The sequence below is a fragment of the Echinococcus granulosus genome, assembly GCF_000524195.1.
Source record: "Echinococcus granulosus chromosome Unknown EG_S00153, whole genome shotgun sequence".
In the NCBI taxonomy this organism is placed as follows: Eukaryota; Metazoa; Platyhelminthes; class Cestoda; order Cyclophyllidea; family Taeniidae; genus Echinococcus; species Echinococcus granulosus.
Genome location: NW_020170533.1, coordinates 90,258 through 113,179, shown reverse-complemented (window position 1 = coordinate 113,179; position 22,922 = coordinate 90,258). Strand labels below are relative to the sequence as shown.

The 22,922-nt window shown below is 43.7% G+C and overlaps 1 protein-coding gene across 1 annotated transcript in view; it reads right to left on the bottom strand. All coding sequences in view use genetic code 11, as the record gives it.

Moving 5' to 3' along the window:
* EGR_09563 (Niemann-Pick C1 protein) overlaps nucleotides 1-22,236 on the bottom strand; it is a gene marked incomplete at both ends in the record, with an annotated part of 35,910 nt that extends 13,674 nt beyond the window's left edge. The window contains 17 exons of the mRNA XM_024498812.1: nucleotides 200-725; nucleotides 2,862-2,990; nucleotides 5,638-5,810; nucleotides 7,922-8,057; nucleotides 8,530-8,703; nucleotides 8,753-8,861; nucleotides 11,324-11,511; nucleotides 11,877-12,163; nucleotides 13,165-13,396; nucleotides 14,300-14,477; nucleotides 15,589-15,844; nucleotides 16,584-16,842; nucleotides 16,970-17,102; nucleotides 17,319-17,600; nucleotides 17,726-17,796; nucleotides 20,811-20,960; nucleotides 22,099-22,236. Coding sequence (XP_024346780.1) covers nucleotides 200-725; nucleotides 2,862-2,990; nucleotides 5,638-5,810; nucleotides 7,922-8,057; nucleotides 8,530-8,703; nucleotides 8,753-8,861; nucleotides 11,324-11,511; nucleotides 11,877-12,163; nucleotides 13,165-13,396; nucleotides 14,300-14,477; nucleotides 15,589-15,844; nucleotides 16,584-16,842; nucleotides 16,970-17,102; nucleotides 17,319-17,600; nucleotides 17,726-17,796; nucleotides 20,811-20,960; nucleotides 22,099-22,236 — 3,421 coding nt within the window. The remainder of the gene's footprint in view (nucleotides 1-199; nucleotides 726-2,861; nucleotides 2,991-5,637; nucleotides 5,811-7,921; nucleotides 8,058-8,529; nucleotides 8,704-8,752; nucleotides 8,862-11,323; nucleotides 11,512-11,876; nucleotides 12,164-13,164; nucleotides 13,397-14,299; nucleotides 14,478-15,588; nucleotides 15,845-16,583; nucleotides 16,843-16,969; nucleotides 17,103-17,318; nucleotides 17,601-17,725; nucleotides 17,797-20,810; nucleotides 20,961-22,098) is intronic.
* Between the last annotated feature and the right edge of the window lie 686 nt (nucleotides 22,237-22,922).

Below are 22,922 nucleotides of genomic sequence, written 5' to 3'. Positions count from 1 at the left end.
AATGCAGAAGCATTAATCACAGGAAGGAGGAAGGACAACGTGGAAACTAGGTATTGGAGTGGAATTTAGTAAGGCTTTCACGAAGCGTTTCTACTTCCTAAAAATTCGGCTCCTCAGGTAACACTACCTGAAGGCGACGAGTTAGTGCAGTCTTTAACATTAGACGACTATTGGAACTTTGTGAAGTGAGTGAACGTACCACAGAAGAAAGCGACAGATTCTGCCAGACTTGAGAGGAACATGGATGGACCCACACGGCCCATAGTCTTGGCAATGCGTGCCTCCACAGGTGCGCGACCAGCAAGACGTTTTCCCACCTCACCGTTGTCCACACCATCATCTTGTCGTCGTCGTCGTCGCCGACACCGTTGTCTTCTCACCTTTCCACCAACACATCCACCAACGCCACCACCGACACAACCACCACCAGAACTCGCCACACCCTCTTCCACAACATCGTCGGCACCGTTTGCAATGCTCTCCTGACTTCCGAAGGCATCATCTTCATCCTCATCGTCGTCCACTTCCTCCTGTTCATGCATGAGAAAGTCCTGCACCATGATGAAGATGTTGTCCACACCGACAGCCAGGACGAGGAAGGGAATGACCTCAATGATGATGAGGGTGGCGGGCACACCGAGGTAGGACCAAAGACCGATGGAGGAGAAAACGGAGGCAAGGACAATCGACACGCCACCGATGCTGAGTGAGATTTTCAGGTCGATCTTGGACAATTGAATAAAGGAGGTGGAATGAGGCGTTTACACTATTTCAGGCAAATAACATTCGTTGGCTTCGCCTCTCCGTCAGCATCTTTGTCAATTATGATGATATCCCCCCACTTACGTTCAGCTACCCACACCCCATACTATCATCATCAGCAGTGATGCGAGCGGTACGCCAGTGTCCACGTGACAGGACATGTCCGACACCACTTCAGTCCTTACGAAACGTGATGCTTTGCATTTGGGCTTTAGTGAGATATGCAGAGTGATGTGGGAGGACTGGAATGGACGGGTGGATGGATGCCTGCATGATTCGATCCACGGGTAGCTGAGCTGAATAAATGCCTGAATGAATCCACCCATGTAGAAAATCATGAAATGCTCATTTGGTAGTGCGGATGTAAGTTGGCTTGCTGATTTGTCTCATGTGATCCAATTGCTACTGAAGCTTTAGAGGGATCGCAATTGGGCCAACTCAGCTGCCACAACGGTGAAATGGAATTCCACTCGTGTTATCTATGCAAAGAGTCTCCAAATAACTCCACACATTTCTCAAAAGCCACTTCACACCTCTTGTGTATTAGACCACCTTCTGCAATAACCCAGAGGCTGCACCGGTGACGCTGCAGTAGCACAGATCCTACACCTTCTTGAAGCTGTTGTTACTTCAAAGAAGGCAATGCCTCCAGACGAGTCGACACTCTACCACTACCATGGAAGGCATCAAGTGTGGATGATTGAATTAAAGAGCAGCATAACAGTGGAGTCCTATCTACATAATGACGAATCCAAAAGCGAGGCTTGCATTGAACCAGTTCAGCCCATCCACCAAAATACCTCATTCAACTACTACATCAGTGTATCGAAAGGCTGGTAAGATCAGTGGATCCTTCATCAAGTTTCTGACCACAAAAAGTAGTCCAGATAGGTGATCACGTAGTGAGATAAAGGAGCAAGACGATGATGCAGTCGTGGGATGAGAGTTCTTACAAAGTCCAACATTACCTATCGTTGATAAATACTTTCTCGGATAAATTCAACCAGTGAACTAGAGTTGGCAGAATAACAAAGATTGTCGAAACCAGAAGCCTTCTCACCATAACATGCGTTGCTCACCTCCCCACTGTTACCTTTCCGTCTCGCCAGCGATCCTCTTTTGAATGCACCTAACCACATCCACATTTACAAATGTGGACGCTACGATCAAGGGTAGCCGCCAGCTGCCTTCTCAGTGTACTGTTCTTCCATTCGAAAGTGTCTTGGTTGCCACTTTTGACCGGGTGGAGAACTGAGCACTGTACTGGATATTTTGTTACCACGGTAGCTACCTTCACCTAGCCTCATGGAAATGATCGTTGTGTGGAAGCATTCTTTGTGTGCAGTAAGAGCTTGGGGAAATCAACACTAGGCATTGGCGCATTAATCCGCTTTTCTTTTCAGGATGTATTTCGTGTTCAAAGTGGTAGCACTCTCGTGGCAATTCCTCTTACAACTCCTCACAGAGAGAGAGAGAGAGATTTAATTCGCATTTAGCAAATTCATTAAGGCGAGAATGTCCTGTCAGAGGGCAAGAACAAACACAAAGCGACTTTATCAAACAAATCACCCATTGTGCTGCAGAACCAAACAAACAATCAAGTAGCCACTCAAAGGAACATTGTTGCCGCTACAGGGAGGGCGATCAGACTACACTAAGCGACACACTTAGTGATTTTCTACATGTGCTTTGTTTTGCCTTCTCGTTCCCTTTTCCTTGATACCAAAGTGGACCGTCAACTTGGGAGACAGAATAAGCTTTGAGGGGTAAGGCATTGCCACAGTTGAGTGCGTTCCCACGCAAGTGCACCTCCTCTGTGGATTGCAGCGGAGCAGAGTGGAGCGGCATCCAGTCTTTGGGGCTATTTATCAACTTAATCCACTTTGCCGAGCAAAAGATGTGGTAAGTGAAACCCACACGCGATGCACCACTTCCCACCACATCATCCCCCTAATCCTGCCTTGCGGCTAGTTTCCATTCACTCGCAGAGGCGAAACAACTGACAGCACTGAGAACGAGGTCCAAATCACCACAGAAACTACACAGAATATCAGGGTGTACCATTACGAATATAACATTGGTAAGGTGGATAAACTCACGAGACACGTTTGAAGTCCACGATAGTTGCCAAGGCAAATGCTGACGTACACTACCATAATAGTGTAACTGATGACAATAGTGGAGATGTCCGAGTGAGATTGCCGAACAATTTCGTCCTCGACCGAGCGCTAAAAGTGGGGAACAACAAGTGCTTTCGCCTCATAAGATGTTAAAGAGAGAAGAAACTCCAACAAGTTCAGTTGTGAACACTTGCACTGTTCATTTTACTCAGGTAGAAGACGAATTTGACCAAGATTAGGGGAGGGCTTCAATCGTTCGCAGTTAGATTCATCAAGCTGATTACCTTCTCGAGAACGTGAAAATAGGGAGATAAAAGAGTGCAAACCACGAGTAAGCTTTTAGTTGCATTGTGATACAGGACTGGTGAATTTCACAGCACAATCCGCAATACAAGTCCACCAATACTACCTTCGTTCGAGAACACAAAGGTTGAGTGCTGTACTAAACCGAGGGAGGGAGTCGATATGATCACGATTTTACGAGTCATACTGTTTCACTTTGGAGGCAAAGTAACCACTACCTGTTTCACTCGAGGTTGGCATTTCAGCCTCGACGACAAAGTAACCCATGCCCTTCTGTATTACTCCACAGCCGTACTGCCAACTCTCCATCCTGAAATGAGTGCATACATGTTCAACACCGAAAAGTATTCTTTCGTGCACTCAACATCCCCTGTTTAACTTGAGCTGGCCTTACGAAGAGAAGGCGAAGAGCGAAAGGGCGCCAACCCACAAGCACATCATCCATCCATCCACCCACCTAGCTTTGCCACAATTCTGCAATTTATGGGCAGAACTGTCACAACCAGTATTCATCGAATCAGCACATATGTGGAGCGATAATGTGAGAAGGGATTCAATGGCGGGAACTTCAGGGTTAAGAATGGTCAAGGAATTGTGGGGGCTTAATTTTACCGCTAAAACAAAGTCCACGGGGAATTTATAGGGTCTGTTTCCTAACATACTTAAGCATTGTCATATAAGAAACCTTAGATTAGGAGGAAATATAAAATTCGAAGAAGGAGTAGGTCTCATCGAAATGCGCGAGATGCCACTCTCAGCATTCAGGCTTGCAGTGATGTGGAATCATCAAGCCATCGCAACTCGCCTTGAATCGGTGAATTCAATTTGCATCAGACTACTGCCTTATCAACGATCTCTGAAATACGACGCTCTAATTATTCGTTTAGTCTACGGGTTAGGCACGCCCTTCCCATCTCCAGTTGGTTGGGATATTTTCGGCTTGATGGGAAGGAAGACGCACACTAGAAGTTGCAAGATGAGACCGGAAGGAAACGTGGCCTCTGGACACACACACACACACGCACACACATACACACACAAAACGGCAAGCGGTAAAGGCACCAACTATTTGCCAAAATGTGCTAAACAGGCGATAGAACCCACCTACCCACACACCCACCCACTCACTCACTCACCCACAAGCGACCAAGTCAGCGACCTATTATGCATGCCTGTCTACAGTGGTGTGTATTTACACGAGTTGACACGAAGAAATCTCCAAGACACACACACACACACACGCTCATACCCACGCACACACACAAACACATGGGTGGAAGTCGTGTTGGCCCTCCAACTGGGACGATGCCTGCCTATTACACAAGGCCAGAGGTGGTTATTCAACTTGAGTAGTGGTGTGATTCACCTTCGATTCGAAGACACCTTCGAGTAACGAATGAAGAGCACTTATTCTCCGACTATTGAAACTCAACAACTCAACACGTCAGCGTTTGTAAAGGCTTTCGGCTCATAAAGCAAGTGTGAGGTAAGGAAAGAAGCAAATCCTGGCCCATGAAATGACCACTGTGGCGTTAAGCAGTCGAATTGCTATGGACATCGTAATAACTGGAAACGGTCCTGGGTGGACAGTGCAAGCAACCGCCAATCATGGAAACCGTCTTAGAGTTTGCTCCTCGGGTGGCGAATAGATCACACTGCCCGTAACTCCCTTGGAAATTTCATTCTGACAGCGTGCTATTCAATTCAAATGAAGTCATTTACCCTGACCGCAAACGATACCACATGGTGACCTCTTATGTGACCCCTTTGTATGCACCAACATTTAGGTTTCCACTAGCAGAGGTGGTAGTCAGTTGGGTGGAAGCTAAATATTTACACTTATGGGAGTAAACGATGCTGCAAATCATGTAGAACGCGATGGCACTTCGGCAGAGCGATCACCGAACAACCTTTCCCTCTATGGCTTTGAAGTCCAGTCCTTCGCTGCTTCGACTACTCCGATTTATGGGACAGGTGCGTCCTGCATTGGGGCGAATGTTGGCCAGCATTAAGAGGATAAAAAACGTAGACTGAAACGACAAATTTGCCGAAATACCCACGGGATATCGACAGACCCACCAATCTGATCGAAGTGGCAGGCTTACTACCAACTGGCTGTCTTTTTCGTTGCAAATCGGATTCAACGACTTTGTCCTTTTAACCTATACTGCTAGCCTCACGGCTCCTCTTGCAAGTTTTACATTCACTGACATGATGGGGTACTCAGAAGGGACCCAACTAGAAATAAATCTACTCGTGACGGAGCACCAACATCTACATCCTCATTTCTGCTTTCGAAGAAAGGATAAATGTGATCGGATACCTTCAATATGAGGTATCATGAAGGAAATTCATCGAATCATCTCTGTTCTCTCCTTTTGCAGTCTATTAAAAGCGCTGATGGCGAGGAAAAACAACACAGGTAGAGAATGGACATTCAACAAGGACTCACCTCAGCAGCAAAACTGACTACAACCTCGGGATGGGCAGCACGCCAATTGAGAACCGTACGAATGAACTCGCTTTCCCAGGCCTTGGCCATCAACACCGTCGGCGAATCGTGGTCGACGGAGTTCCGTACCAAAATTGTCATCACCACTGCTGTCGACTGCATGTAGTCGTTGTCTGCAATGAATATGACAGTTGGCAATCGTTTTGTGGAAAAGAGCAGCCTCAAGACTAGAGAACGAGTTGACAGCAGAACCGAGAAGAACCAGCAACTTTGCATTTATTCCTGTGAATATTCTCCACACCAAAAGACTTTTCACAGCACAATTATCAGTGTGGAGTGAAAATGATTGGATAGGACGTTAGAGCTGAATTTGTGTACATGGTTTGAGAAAAATGAAATATGCGACTCAATGCTTGTCAGCCTTCCAATTATGCGGCCCTTTCCGGGTTCACTGGCTCGTTCAAGAAGAAGCATGGATGAGTTAATGAAACGTGGAACGCTGCTTGATCGACTAGCCAAGAAGACGTTGACTTGATTAATAAAATACCGAGGTTTGTTCAACAAGATGCTAGCTTCGAATTCTGATAATCGTTGCACACCCAACACAAGTAAGCTCCGGATGCTTCCACAAACACCTACCCTTCTCAAAGAATAGTACAAATGAGGTAAAAGCCGGCAACTCAAACGGCAAAGGTGAGAGCTAACGCTGCCTGTAATGTGTGCATATGCTAGTAAACCAAAAAAATTGCCAAAAATGTTGAAGATGGGGATGCAGTTCACGGACGGGAATGAAGCCCACAGGAATATAATTACGGTGGGGCTCCATCGCATTCCTTCAAAATGAATGCCACGTCTTTTGAAGGCTCCCTTGTGGTCTGCCGAAAGGAACGCTTCTACCAACTCACGTCAAAAAGGACAATTTTTCATAAGAAGCAGAATCGAAGTAATTTGCGTTCAAAAAGGTGCATGGCACTTAATAAAGCCGGATAACTTGAAGACCTTCGTTTTATTGCAGTACGCCCCACAACCCTTATACGCTAGTCTGTTCCTCCGTATAATCGCATCATGCAAAAGAAACAAATTCAATTTTTTCCACGAGGGTGAACCAGTAAAAGTTGAAAAAAAAAGCCAGTCCACTAGATGAAAGCGTCGGGGTACTTTTGTAGTCACCTTTGCAAGGTGGCACTTCGACCAATTTCGTATATCTGTTTGATACCTGAAGGTAGAATCTGCCGTTGCAACATCAGAAAACCACACAAAAACAATTCATTTTTTTTTCATCCTGACAAATGAACTAGCTGAACCACCTACGGCCGAACGAACATACGAAAATCGCTCCATCAGATTTAGCTTAACTCCGGTCAACCAGCTCTCAACGAGCAGTCCAGAGACACTAAGGTTCCTCCATTCAGTCAATGCTAGTTCCAAAAAGGGAACTAGCGTTTGAATTAGTAATTCTCTTGCAGCTTGAAGCGGACAAAAAAGTTGAAAGGTGATAAGCCGCCAGCTTTGTGATTGGAACTATGATAGAATCCGCAGCATAACAATAACGGCGTGTACAATCCGCTCCTCACGCCAATTACAAGTACATGTGACCGCAAGCCACGGACTGGACTGACCTTTGGAGCCCAGCGAAGTCAAACACAGCCTTCGATACATTGTGTGCATGCGTCTGCACGTGTATTTTGTGGGGTGAACCGTCAGGACGCTTCATTTGGACGCGGTTTGGAGAGCATACACATCGACCTCTTCTCTGGCGATGGAAGACATGGAAACAAACATGATGAATTTCAATTTTGTTTTTTTTTTGTTTCAGGCTTCTTTCACGCCTACGGTGGAATAAAACGAGTTGAGCTGCTCCCTCGGACATTACTTAATCAGCATCAACAACAGGAAATGCGTCCTACACCAAGCTGTAGGCTATAAAAAACAAAGCGCTTTGAAAAACCATTAAGCACTTATTCAAAACAGGAAATAATAGGGGACCAGAGTAATTAAATGTGCTTTGATAGTGTTTTTCCTATCATTCTCTACAGTGGTAAACAGAATTCCTGGTTATTTTTTTACTGCACTTTAAAATTATTTTTAAAACCGGAGAAAAATGTTAGGTGCATGTTCTGCTGCTTAGACCCTGAGAGTGCCTGAAATAGAAAGCGGAAGTCCGCTATTCTGCCAATCGTGAGTCAGCAAGAAAGAGCCGATTTCTCAAAGTTGAAAGCTTGTAGTCTTCCTTTTCTCGCCCCCACCCACTACCCAACATCCCCTTTCTGTCCTACCCCCTCACCTTCAATGCCACCGAAGACAACGTTCCCAAACATTGGAGCACCGGCACGTCCACGACACCCACTCAGAGGTCCCTTGTCCGCGATTATGAGTTTGGTGCAGAACACGAGGTGGTCCAGGTAGTCTTTCCCCTCTACCTGCAAAGACCACAGCAACGGCAAAATCAGTATTAGTTAAAAGAAAACGAAGTTAATTTTCACTTCATTGAGCCCATGTCAAGACAAAGAGAGCCAGTTGCTACTCTCCCTTTCTCCAGTCATACCGTCAATTCGTCCTTTTCTTCCCCTCCAAAGTAGTGGCATGACTTATGTGCGTTTGCCGCCTACGTGTTGTCAGCCAGAGCGAATTAGTGTGATTGGGGTCGGTTAAATGCTGGTAACTTCAATACAGTGTGCATATACGGGAGGCATTCAGTGCCAATTGAATGGGTCGTCATCAAAGGCATCAACCACATCATCTGTAACATGGAAATCTTAATGCTCCAAAGCTATGTAACGTTTCTGGGTATGACAGACAATTAGGCTGTAATGGAGCTGAAACAATCAAATATGGAACCCAAGCTGTGGACGGAATAAAAGTAGCAAGACAAAAAGAATAAGTTAGACGTACCACAGCATCCAGCAACGTTGCATTGCTCTGGAAGTACTCCAATGGACTAAAGACACCACACTCCTGCGAAGCGGGTTCCAGCGGTTTATGGCAAATATCATTCAGCGCCACCTCGCGCCCCAACGCTTCACTAAAGGCTCGCACTCGGGTAACTTTGGTTTGAAGATCAAGCACCTACAAACGCGATTGATTGAGATGAAAAGACAGCTCAATACCAACATACCGATTTCAGAAAGTCCTTATCAAAGACGGTTCCAAAGGTGCGATCATTTCGCACGTAGGGTGTTGCATTCACGGGACGCATGATAATCTGCTCCGTCCTGTAGAACGGCCTGAAATGACAAACGACAGTAATAATGGTTACGTACTATATTCAGTCAAAGCATTGCAACCTGGGTCTCCTGCACGGTTAAGTTTGCCTGTTTCACCGAAATCTGGTGAATGGATAAACAACGACAAGGTATGGGGTACAGTAACCGTACAAATGATATTGACATCGAAAAGGGCAACAAAAATTCAACACTATTTGCAAATTTTTGGCCTGGGTAGCACTTAAAGGAACTAGTTTTCGTGTGAGGACGTGCTTGAATCGCCGCCGGATGCACTCTAAGACGAACGCTAAATTAGACCAAAAGGGCAGATATTACCACGTAGATTTAATTTCAAGAAAGGGGGAAGTAAAAGGCCTCTCAAATCACCTGTAAATCGGTAATGCTGCAAAGGTTGGTTAAGTCAAAAACGCCAACAATATTGCACACATAAGGGGAGATGTACCTGCGACTACTTTGCACACACCGGTACCAAGTGTATTGTCTTGCCAACTAGTAGCCGGCGCGTGGGCCAATCCAGCAGTGGTGGTAAATGCGTCCGAGGTACATAATACAACAACCAAAGGTTTCATAGGGATGACACAGATACCTACTCGTATCTATAAGGGCCTCCCAGCACGCCCCATTGCAGAGCCAGGAAACAATGTGACATTTTAAGGACTGCCGACCGTACGTCGTTGATGAATATAACTGTGATGGATCTCAGCTTTTGGTGCAGCATTCATCCCCAAACGCCTGATTCTGGATAATCGAAGCATAATGTGGAGTAAAATCGCACAAATGATAACTCTTTCCACGACACCAGTCAAAAAATATTAGTTAGGATTTGCAATTGCAAGAGGTTAGGACACGATGGATTATAAAAATTCTTGCTGTAACAAAGCTACTTTCCTGTATGACCAGGTCTTTAGGGGAAGATAAATGCATTCCACTCCCCAATCCATGAATCTTGCATAAGGACGAGTCGCGGTTTGCCTTGCACACCCCTCGCAGCTAACAAATGGGAACAGTGTGGCACAACCGGAGACACTAAATTTGGCCACAACAATACACCCATCGTTGGCATGTAAATGTGATTACTCCTGAGGGTGCAGAGTCCATTGAAAAAGTGTGATGACGTTGATTCAAATGCATATTAGGCCAGTGATTTACCTCCAAACCGTCTTGCAACACAAATTCTTGCCAATCCTGATTTAAGCAGTTGCTGTAAAGCTCAAAAGGGAATTCGGACAATGTCACGTATCTATTCATCTTTCCACCCACTCCTCAACGTGTCTACTCATTCACCAACTTATCCACTCCTCCATCCATCCGTCTATCCATCAAGATTTCCGTAAAGTTAGGGTGGAATGCTAATTGCCTGGGCGAAAGCATTTATCCAGGGTTCGCACAATTGCCACTTAGAGTTGCATGATGTCAGCCTAATAAGGGGGAAGGTGGGTGGGTGGTAGAGAGCTGGTCGAGGAGGTCACGTGGTGTTTAAGTCCAATCGGAGCCCGAAAATTGAGATCGCTCCAAAGCTCAAATAGGATCAACAGCCCCACTAGTCACCCAATCGAGAACCCGGCCATCCATCCATTTAATCATTTGTCCATCTATGCACGCACCCATCTTTCCGTCTATTCAACTACCATTCTGCCCAGTCCTCCACTCACCCATAATCCATGCAGCCATCTGGACAATCTGTCCATCTGTCCACCGATAATGCAAACATTTTTATAAAATGGATAGTTAACCATTAACCTTTTGCAAAAAATGAGTACGCGACCGTGAATATTGTGGCTATGGTGATATCAAAGATCATAGATTACCCGTAAATACCCGAAATTTTGTGGCATAAAAACATGGCACGTATGATAATGTCCAAGGAGATCAAATCAAATATTGTTCATCGACTCTTAAAAATTGTGGCAGTTACCAATTTGCGTACTTGAATCCGACCATCAAGCCACATCCACCCATCCACTCGTCTATCCAATTTGGGGAAAAGGTCCGGAATGCTAATCTGTTTGTGACAAGTTCGCACAAATGTGATGGCAACAACAGTCCGGGCGAGAGATTGGGAAAGAGGCAGCCATGTAACTTACTTCTGACACAGATAAGACATAATGGCCAAAGTTGAACACATTGAACGCATGAAATTAGCTCACGTGGGTCAAATTGATAAGGGTCTTCGTTGGAGCCCGTGCAATTAAGTTTTACTGATTATTAACCTAACCGTACCTCCCACATCCCTCCATGCAGTCTTTCACGAACCACCCATTCGCTTATCCAACCCACCGCCTATTTATTCCTCCACCCATTTCGCCTTATATAGGCCAGGAAGAACATATATGCGCTATGCGAATAGTGCCGTTAAGCCCCTATCTGCTGAAGCAATTGCACTCCTTACTCACTCGGATAATTGCCGCTGCAATATCAAAGTTACACAGGACAATTAACAGAATTTTGCAGTAGGCGCTTACCCAAAGTGTCCATCGAAGTAGGCCTTCTCAAGACGAGCTCGAGAATTGGGATCGCTCCAGAGCTCGACCGGGTCTGTGGTCACTCGGAAACGCAGGAAACCGCAACACGCGACTGCCAGTAAAATGGTGGTTAGGAGGAGGGTCACTCGTGGAAATCGAGCCACTAGAGCTCCTTGGCGAGCGAATAACTAAAAGCAGAGGAAATAAATTTTTCCAGAGTGGAAAGCAAACTTTTCTACAAACTCTCGATTTCCTCAACACGGTTAATCTACTAAGTCGCCCCACCACTAGAATGGGAACCTCAAAAACCCTTCGGTTACAATGAAAATTTGTCCAGGCATTTGTGCTCTTCCACTCATTTCTATCTCTAGGGCATTTTCAAGTTGCCTAATCACCGTTTTCATAAATAATACAGACAAATAACAGTCGAAAACGGTAAGAACAACGGCGAAAAGAAACGGCAGCCATCCGGCAAGTCTACGCTAGTTTTCATTAAGATGCTATGTAAGACCCTTTCCAATAACAGGAATAGTTTAGTATGTTGAGCACTCACCCATGTAGATCCAAATTGGATGGTAGCCCCAACCTTGGAGTAGCAGCTAATGGGGGGTGAATAGGAGCCAGCCACAGTGTTGTCCTCTGAATGACGATTCACACACCATCGAATGACTAACCCCAGGAGAAAGAGAAGGGTTAAACCCAAAAAGGTCAATAGCATCGCCAGCCACATTGGACGTTTGAACAGGCGTTGGGGAAGGGCCATGTCCTCCAGCGTCTCCTCTGATTTGCCTACCATTCCTGCCGCCCCTCCACCAACCTCGTCCTCTGTGGTCAAACCATCTGCGGAGAAAAAAAGATGCGTGGACCCCAGGCGTTTCCGACGAGTCGACTATCACGCAACTAAGATGCAGCTATGTTCATGGTATGGGTGTTCTGGTTTTTCAGTACATAGGCTTGGTGAAGAAGCCGAACCTACATTCAAAACTGCCCGACAATCCCGCTTTTTCGTAGATGAATGGTACGTCAAAAGGCCATACCTGCTGATGGATGAATTTGAGGAGAATTCTGACAAAAGCGACTGAATTACGAAACATGTCCACTGTAGAAATATCATCCAATCATCAGATTGACCTTATAAATGAATCCATGTCCAAAACAGGTTGCCACACGGGGCCTGTGGCATTTAGGGAACCCATCAACTACTAATGAAGTTATACTTTTCTTTCCTGTCTTGCCATTGACTATACACCAACAAATGACCTGTGATAACCGAACCAGAAGAGTGGTCACAAGGAATTCCGAAGAAGGTACCCGAATGAAGAGTAGGAGGAGACTATGGAGTAGAATGATACCTGTTTCATTTGCATATTCAACTATGCGGATACTTTAGGTCTTCTACAACGCTGCATTTAACCAGAGTTCTCAATGAGATAAGTGACCAATAGGCAAAAGTACCAATTCCACTCCCTATTCTGCTTTCACAATTAAAGTAGGTACAAATCTGGAATTAATGCATAGATTGAATGGTTTTATTAATGATTTGTAAATGAGTTTAAAGAATGCTATTTGTAGCGAAAAAAGCGAAGCAGCTCCACTACTTTGTTGTGTTGTTTAATCTTAACATTAATCAAATCGCGATTGAATTACAATATCATTTTATGCTTTTTAACTCTCCGATAATGAAGCGGAGATCTTTTCAGTCTCTCGGCCGCTCTCTACACGGATTATAAGGCCACTCGTGGACGAGTGCAGGGCAGATTGATTTAAGCTTATGCTACTTATAGTTTGGATACTGCGTGACGAACGCTCAAAAGATGATCGGAAAAGGAAAGACTACTAACCACTAATAGCAGGTTCCCCGACCTCATTCACAGGCAGAAGATTCGGCGTCAGTGTTGTGGAATTGCCGTCAGCAAAGTCATCGGTGAAGACGAAGTTGATGTTGTAGGGTGAATCACCCCCACTCGACTTAGGAAGTCCAAGTATGCGGAAAAAGGTTTCCATGTCGCAGTCACTGTTATCGGTTTGGCAAATCGTTTCGATTGGTCTGCCCGTAAATCCGCCTTCAATGGCCTAAAAGGTCATAAGGAAAGTGAAATTTTTGATTAACTTGTTTATAGTTTCAAGAGAGATGTTCGTTTAGGCGATACTGATTCGGACCGCATCAGCCAGACTTCCGGTAACCCAGCACTTTTGAGCCAATTCATCATCGTGCGGTGGGATGAACCCATACCTTACCTTTGCAAAGAATGCGATCGAGCACCCTTAAAGTTTAGCGAGGTTTAGTCTAAATAGGGCAGCAACGAGGTATCTATCAGAGATGTAAAAATTTGTGGGATATCACAAGCTAGACCAGTTCCTGGAACGAGATTTGCATTGAAAAAGACTGCCTTTGAAAACACATCAATAGCGACTTCAGCTCAACTGCACTTCTCGGACGAAAAATAATAAACTTATAGCAGGTTTTTTAAGCATGTATACTGCGGTTCAGTCTCCAAGGCAATTGCTCAAAGTTCTGCTCATTCAATTAGCATTCCAGTTCTGTTGCACAGGCTTGTAATAAATCAGCCTCCAAAAAAAAATGTCGTACAACAGCTTCAAAAGTAATCTGGGAGCTATAATGGTGGGAATACGATGGGGAACGCCAAAGTCCATATCCACTGTGAGGAACATGTCATCTTTTAATTGATATCCCAATACCGAGAAACGGGTCGTGACTAGAACCTAGTGATTAGTAAAATCTGGAAATCCCACAACTCTCCAAGCTTCAAGAATCCTAAAATAACTTAAACAAACTACTGAGAGGGGGTGGGGCATTGGAATGATAAAAAAAGGCGAAGAAGGAATGAAATGAGGGCCCAAACATGAGGAGCTACTTTGCATTGTGTATTTAAGTAAGGCATATTTGGCCAATTCCACATACGAATAGAATTTGATGCAGAATGCGAGAACGCACACACAAGCGAGAGAACTCACCGCACAGGCATCGAAGATGACCTGAGCTTTACCGCGTGAGAGAGGAAAATCGACTGATGTGACCGCTCCGTCGGCGGCACTATGACCAGTGACCTTAACAAGCTCCGACTGGTGGGGGCTACAGGTCATGTCACAGAAGATCTTCCGCAATCCATTGTAGCAGGTCATGTCATCTGCGCTGGTTGAAAGTGTCGAATAAAAGGTGGCGGAGATTAGCTACGATAGCTTTGAGTAACGCAGGTAGGGTTAATCCAACCAGGTAAAAGTGAAAAAGGCAGCTTACTTGTTTAATATCAGGGCTTTAGAGGAAAAATGACCGTCCATAAAACATGTTTTATTTGAAGTTACGCCTTCTCAAAACCAAGAATATCTTCCACACCTATTCCACTGTTCTATACACGACTTTTTTGATATGGTTTGACTAAAATGAGTGTTAGACACTAATAAAGAATAGATATCACATTTATGACGCAGGTAATGTTAGGCTAAACTAGTAGACCGTTCATAACTGAGTGGCAAAAGCAAGATTCCTATGCTACTACTAGCACAAAAGATTCAATTCAATGATCTGATTTAATATGGAATGAGTCAGGTAGACATTCATAAAGATGGGTGGGGACTACAATGAAAGCTATAATTTAGGTGAATTATTAGGTTATCACCAACTGACCGACGAGAAAGGCTAGAGCACAATTTTAATTAAGCTGAAAAAGACTTGCAGCGAGGGACATCGTTTAGCTTAATTTGGCTATCTGGCAAAGAAGAGGATGTCGTGTCATAATCCTAACATAATAATGTTTACTCGTGCAGATAGATAAAGACGATAAATTTAACAATACCAACGAGTCATGAAACAATGGGAAATCCTTCAAGGTTTCACATCGGATGATAAGCTAATCTTCGAACGATTGGTATCAAAGAACACTACTTCGATGTAGATAAGCGTAAGTGGACCCAGTGAAGTTGAAAAGAAATACAAAGCCAAATTCCAGTGATCTACGATACATTATGGAAACCCAAAAAACCCGCAAAATTGTTTAAAAAAAAACTAATTCCGGAAAGAATTAATGCAAGAAGAGAAAGTCAGACCATAACTAGAGGTTTGCCGATTAAACTACACAGACTTCAACTTAAATCAGAAAGTCCAACATATAATAAGCGACACAAAACACTAGCTATTTTTAAATAAATCTAAAAGGATGTTTAATGGTAATCAACAAAGTAATTAAAAATAACTTTGGAACAAAGTTGACTTCTACGAGGTGAAAAACTTTTTTTTCCCAACTTACTCTCCGACAAGGAATCCAAGCATGAGCAAATTGTCATCCAAACCGCTCAACTGTTTTCGATCGCAGCATTGATCGGGGCTGTCAATACCGCAAACCTTCTTCAGAGTGCTACCCGGAACAGACACGGGTGGTTGGTTAACAAGGCAATATTGTTCGCTGTTGCACATGCCGAACATCACACAGTCCGCATTAGACCGATAGACCAGAAAGAGTATAAGAATACAAATATGCATGAAAGCAAGTCGCATCTCCAATGCTGAAAAATAAAAGAAGCGCGAAAAGGATAGTTGAAGAGGGCAAATACTTGATTAACAGATTGGAGTTATAAAGACTTAGGCCTACAGCTAAGCAAACGTTTCGATGGTAGGAAGAGCGAAATAAAAGTGGGGACCTACATTTGCGAAAAAAAATCTAGTGAAATCCTTCGCTGATGTTTGAACTGGTGACCCTGCGAGGCGAGCAGCTATGCTAGCGTCTCATTGGACGAGGATCCGATTTCCAATCAATGAAATGTGAGGATACATTTAATTAAACTAGTTAAACAATTGATTTAGACAAAATAGGCTATGCCCGATATATTTTTTTAGTGCATATAATTAAAATTAGAAAAATGGCTATTAATGTAATATTTTTAAAGACAGCTTTAGTTGGTCTGTTTATTATTTTGGTCTTTAAATTTTGAGAAGTTATATAACATATATGTTTCCTGAGCGACCAAGAGAATTAATTACAAAGCACACTTTAGTTCCATTCTTTACGTCTAGGTTAAGTTGTGCTTTTTTTATTTTAGGAGGAACGCTTTGGTCATGAGCCCCTTTTAATTACGGCCTTCAAATAAATAAGTGTGGATTGCCTTAAGTTCTCACTAAGTAGTAAAAACTCAAAATAGGATTAAAGAACTCACAGTACCAATGTATGGAAGAGTTGAGAGGCTTTTGGAAGGGAGGTTTGACTCACGGGTGGCTTAAGTGGCCTAGTGCTCAAGAACACCTAACCTCGATGTCGCATCTGATGCTGGCACTTGATCACCTTGATACCCGAAATGGAACAACTACAGGCTAGTGCAAAGATAACGACAAACAAGAGGAGACCCACCCTAACGCATACCCGGATACTTCCTCGAATCGTCATCCAAGACACCAGCCTCCCACCCCCCTCGAACATCGATGACCGGCCGGCACTTGACCCAACGTCGCCACGCTGAGAACCTAGACAACCCGGAAGAAGACCCTCCACAAAAAGAGAAACCCAACACTACTAAAAGGGGTCAAATAATTGAGGTATTCTCAAAAGACACGATAGAAGATTGGGAGCGGGAATTCAAAATATGTGTGGCGCTTTCTGCATTGTCTTCCACAGTTGCCTAATGATTTCGATGCACGATTGGATTGAGAGCAGCCTTGACCTCGTCAATGACCTCCTCCTTCGATTTACTACCATCGATGTGGGTCACTAGCCCCTTTTGCGTGTAGTACTCGATCACTGGCAGTCCCTCGGTCTTGAATTGCACGAGTCTGCAAGGCAAAAAGAAGGGGGTGGAAATCAGCCATTGGGGACGACCAGACAAAACTAAACCTGGAACGTGTTTGCAACTGGCGTCACGAATCTGTAATGTGCTATTGATAAGTTTACTGACAGCTGTAGTTATACCAAAGCAAAACGACATTGTCAGCTATGCATCAAGATAGTGTTGCACGACAACATGCAAGGCATTACGAACACTGCTATACGATGTCTGGTACGCCGTAATGGCGTGAAATACATCGCTAAGCTCATCCACAAGGAGACCCGCGGCGTGTTCATGGTCTTGCACAGCGCTGTCACACACACACACAATGAACACGCGAAACGCAAGACCGTCACTGCCATGGACGTGGTCGATGCCCTCGTACCTTCTGCAGCTTCGGTGGCTAGGTTGCGCCGCAGATGGCTGGGGTGGATCGAGGGCGGATGTGACGGTAGTGAACACGTTAAAATGTGAGGGCTGTAAAACACGATTTTTACCAATACCGCTATGCATCCAGAGGGATGAAGAGCAATGGAGGAGAGGTTACTACCCTTGACAACCAGAACAATCCACATCATTAGGAATTCGGCTGAAGACACACGGTTATGGATATTTAACACGTCAGCTTACCTATTTTTCAGTGTCTTTTCGTTATCATCAATTCGACCGGAGCCACGCCGAAGACATCGGTCAATGCAAACCTAAAAAGGGAGGAGCATGCACCCAAATGTGGAAAAATAATCGAGAATTAAGGTTCTCCCCTCACCCCGACTCTTTTTAAAGGAGGAAAGAGTACGGAGAGAAAGTAGACGTTTTCCCAACCTCCTCAGGACTTAAGTGTTCTTGTATCTGTACTTGATATTCACTGAGCAAAGTGACAACCCTACCCTATCGCCTCACTTTCCATTGTCCGTGATTGCTGGAGTAGGATCAAGACAAATTTTGGAAAACAAAAGCACAAGAACCACTTCCCATCACAAATTAGACAGTTAACAAGCAGAAGGCTGCTTTTTGAATGTATTTGAGGGAAGAAAGGAACAAACTGATACTCTTTGAAGCTTATCACTCAGCTTTCACGGCGACTTTTTTTGAGTAGTTTCATTATCACTAAAAGAAGTTCCTGATACATTTATCCTGTACGATTTCATGTATTTTTCCCTTATTATCAAGAAGGGAAGGTCCTCCACTCCCTTCTCTACCTGACATGATGTAGCCACCCCTTAAGCGGCCCCATCAACAGAATCACATCAGCTGTTTCAATAACTTTTGGACGGTACATTGTTTAGATGCCACAAGGAGGTTTTGCCCCACTCGAACCGGATTAAACGCGAATCGGAGGGCAGGCAGGCTGAAATTACACCCGATTCAATCGGTACTTGGTGATTTGATACTCCGTAGAGATATTGTATTGCCAAACCAATATGTACATGTGCCATGCCCTACAGATTACAAGCAATCGCAACGAGTCACACCCAAATACCCAGGTGGTACAAATAACAAATTGCTGATAGGTCAAAACAAATCGGTATCTATTTCGGCAGAGTGGCAAAAAAAACGTACAAAGGCGTGAAGCAAATATTTATGAAAAAAAAAAAAACAAATTTTAGTCGTCGATGCTTGCAGTTAACGATGCTTCACTGATTTACGCGACAAAAATAGTTGTCAAGAGCTGCTTCCAAAGTTTGAATATTTCTTTAAGCAAGCATCTGCAAGGAGTCGCTCATGTAAATTAAAATCAAATGGAAACAATTCAACTAGCTAGTTGCTCTTGAAAGACATATTTACCGACCTTGCTATCTCAACTGAGATCCCAGTAACCACCAGCTGCACTGCTAGATGAAGGCTCGACCAGCCCACAACTCATCCACAATACTTTCCAAGAATCGCGCTTTAACATTGTAGTGTTATGAACCTCGACAGTATGAGGGAAGCCTAAACATTCTTACTAAAATTGTCCAAAAACAGAAGGACAGGTGGTACTGCTGGCACCTCGCCTTAGCACGGACGGCAGAGTGTTGGTTCTATCACCATATTCCTTCTTCGCGCTTCCCTACTGAGGTAGGCTAGCGGTCTTTGCCAGTACCCCTTACGAAACGCTGTAGAGGTCTAGCAAGCTTCGTAATAGATAAAACAACTTGAATTTCTTTAGAGGCAATAATGGAATCCAAAACCAGTTGCAATTTGTGCTTTACTTTTCGATGGTTTTATCAAAGACTCCAATTTTGTTTAGATGAATGAGACAGTGTTAATCGTTGGAAGGAAGCTATCATGTCGCACGCTCCAAACGACATTGTCTAGAAGAATAAAAGTTAGCCTTTTCTTGCCTACTTTCACTTACAAGTAGCGATACTTGAAACAAAGGGAGTAGAATTACTGAACACGCTTGAATGGTCCAGCGAATCACTCAAATGTTGTTGCGGAAAGGAATTCTCCTTTCGATAGAACATCAAGTCTCTGATAATCAGTAGACAATCCAATAATAATATTATACTTCTGACGGAAGTAATATTCCTCCAGATGTCTACCGTTTAATACCGTTCCCGTTAACCACTGGAATTTATCTGCAGTGTTGCTGTCTCTGTAACGCCGACAAACTCCTTCTCTAAACAAAGAGACTTCGAACACCTTCTAACAACTCATTTCCCTGTCGAAGCGGGAAGTGGTTACTTACTAAGGCATAAAGTTTACCATAGTCTACACACTGCCACAAATCTCAACGCCATTCGACTGGTGCCATCTTCACTTATGCCCTCTTTAACGACTTTCCTTGACCTTTACCCCACGTTCAGTTTGCTTAGAGAACAGAGAAAAGCATGTTAACACCCAAAAGAACAATATTTACACCTCACAAGTGGGCATATAGATGTGATTAGGGGTGCTATTGAAACAGAAGCTACCCACGTCAATGTGAAACTCCAATTCACATTGCGTCAGACGAAATGGTAAAAAGCCCCATACAATGGCGCCGGAGGTAAAAGCTAAAAAATCGACTTAAGCATAGCAAAATAGAAAATCACACAAAAGTAGCCTCTAAATCGGTGAGAATGTTTAGTATTTTAAGGTAGAAATGATGCATTTTGATAAGATAGGAGAAGACATAAGCTATGTATAAAAAATAAAGTTCTTCGAACAAACAGTTGTAACACTTTTCTAAGCACTGGAGGATACGCTGCGTTCAATGACGCTCCCCGGAAAAAATTAGCTTCTATGATGATTTATGCAAACACGTCGAGGCGCTGGAAACATACAACAACGTAGCCACGTTGCAACGCCGTCATAAATGCAAGAATCTTCCGAACTGACAGTAATCTCTTGGGTAAATCATTACCCCTACATTTGACGGAAGGTTAAAGCCCCGAATCAATTATTTCATCACTTCATATTAGGGGACTTTGTGTGGAACTCACGGAAAGCAGTTATAGCAATAATAATGCTTTGTTTTTACCTTTGAAGTGTAGCTGGCAGGATTACGTAGGTGTTAAAGAATTTAACGGCATAGTTTTTCACGACCTAAAGCATCAAATTGTGAAGAGCTGAGGTGGATCGAGTAAGTCAAAACATGTGACCTAATCCCTATTTGACAAAAGGGAGAAACTTGATGAATCATATCATGGTCTCGCCTACAACAACTGGATTGCCAGTTTAAAAGAGTAATGGCAAAACTAGTTGTTTAAGAAAGCAATCCAAGCATATTTTGATAATACAGTGAACTCACGTTATCTGGACAATCGAGGACAACGACTTGAAGGACTTTAGTCTTATCACTCATGGAGGCCTCCCATCCCGATTTATTGTCTTCATTGCGAGGGAAACCGTCCACTAGGTAGTTGACACACTTCTGGCTGCTGTAGCCTTCTAACATAGCCTGAACACATAAACAATGAAATACATCGACTTCGTCCATCTTAAACACTGAAAGTTTCCCTTCAGTACAAAAGCGGCGCAAATGAAGAGTGAGTTTAGTGCAATAAATACAGTGTGTTTCAATTAATATCCTTCTTAACCAAAGCAAAATGAGACACGACTCATTTGGCGTATCTACAAATAAGTGAAAGGGGGCTCAAGCGCCAAAGAGTTTTTAAAAAAGACAGACTCAGCAATCCTTTCCTGTAGTTTTGGTTATTAAATTACAAGGTAAACTGTCATTTGACCCGATAAGTGAAGAGACAGCCCCCTTAACTGCGTTCTCCATGTCTACTTCGAGAATTGTTTTACTACTTTGCATAGGATATGTTGTAATCAGGATTAGTCCCAAATGAGACCATTAATGGGCACAATTGGGTAAATATGAGGTAGAGTTCAGTTTTCCTAACCTAAGATTTACGTCAAGAAAGCTCAGATGGATGGGCCCAATAATCTTCTCTAGAAGCGTAATATGTGGCCTTAACTCCTGTCCAACTCCTAACTAGAACAGCCAATAAACAAGACTGACACGGATGTCCCTTTTCGGAGGATATAAGTAAGCAAGAGGCTGTGGCATGCGCGTTTGGAATGCCTACTTGGTGGGGTGTGGTTAAGGTTTGGTGTATTTATAATACTTATTCACTTTGGTCTTATGGTGAATGTTGGCGGTATTAGAGCGAATCTAAAACTGACGTTAGCCGGTAAGGAGGAAAGGGGCGGGGGCTTAACACTTTGGAAGGCTTGGAAATTCGCCAAGGGGACAGAAACCTCCAGAAACCTACCGTAGGATCGTTTTCTAGTTTTGCAGACATCTCAACAGATAATTTGCGTGACACAACTATCCGAGAAATTACCTCTGCTAATTTGTCAGGGTTTCAGTGTATTATATTGCAAAGACGCCCAATCATGGGTAAACTCGAGGAGAACGAAATAGGACGGGAAATGTTTACAACTACAGGTGAAAACCCTAGTAAGCAGGAAAAGAACCTCTGTTATAACAAAATTGGCACGCAGCCAGAAATTACACTAAACGCGGCCATGTAAAGGATTGCTTTAACCAGAACAACGCCAAAACAGACCCATAAGGCATTAAAACTGACTTTATGAAGGAGAGAACAGGTGATGGCAACAGGAACTATTGTGCCCGCCTTCATGTACGACTCGATTTCAGCCGCGACCTTTGAATTCGGCGAATTCATTTCCTTCCGCAAAAGTTCGCCGGCAGATAAGTGAATCATGTCGAAATGCTGAAATTCAAGTAAAACATTTATCGATTACAATATCAAGAAAGTAAGCACAAAGTCATTAGAATGATACAAAAAACATTAATTTTAAAAGATTTAGGCCAGAAAGGCTCTATAAATGCTACCAAAGCTATCGGCGGGCAGATGGTGCCTTTTCCGGAACCGGGTCCCCCAAGCATGAAAATCACGCCGAATGGCTCTGTACAGTGATGGGTGGAGTCTTGTTTAGCCGCCATTGGAGTGCTGAAATATTTGCAAAGGATCAGAAGGGGTCTTTTCAACAATGAGATGGCAGTGCAACTACTGCAATATGCGTAGCATAAGCAGTGCATCGCACTATCAACTGGCACATATCTGTCAACATACACGCACCACCTGCTTTCGGAAGACGCGGAACAAATTAAGGTAAGCTGAAAATGAACGCGCAAGCCATGCGTTTAAACGACAATATGAACGTAACGGCAAATGTATTAAGAGTATATAGGGACGCAATAACCGTGTGTAGACCTTTAACTTGCACTTCTCAGTACAATGCATGCGCTTATGCTGTATTTTTTTATCAACATTAATAATTTGCACAACTGGTGGTAGGTTTGAAACATAAGCTACTGCTGTGTCAGTAGCTTAACTGATGTCTAAAAACGCCAATGCGTAAAGGTTTTAAGACAGTATGGTAGTTG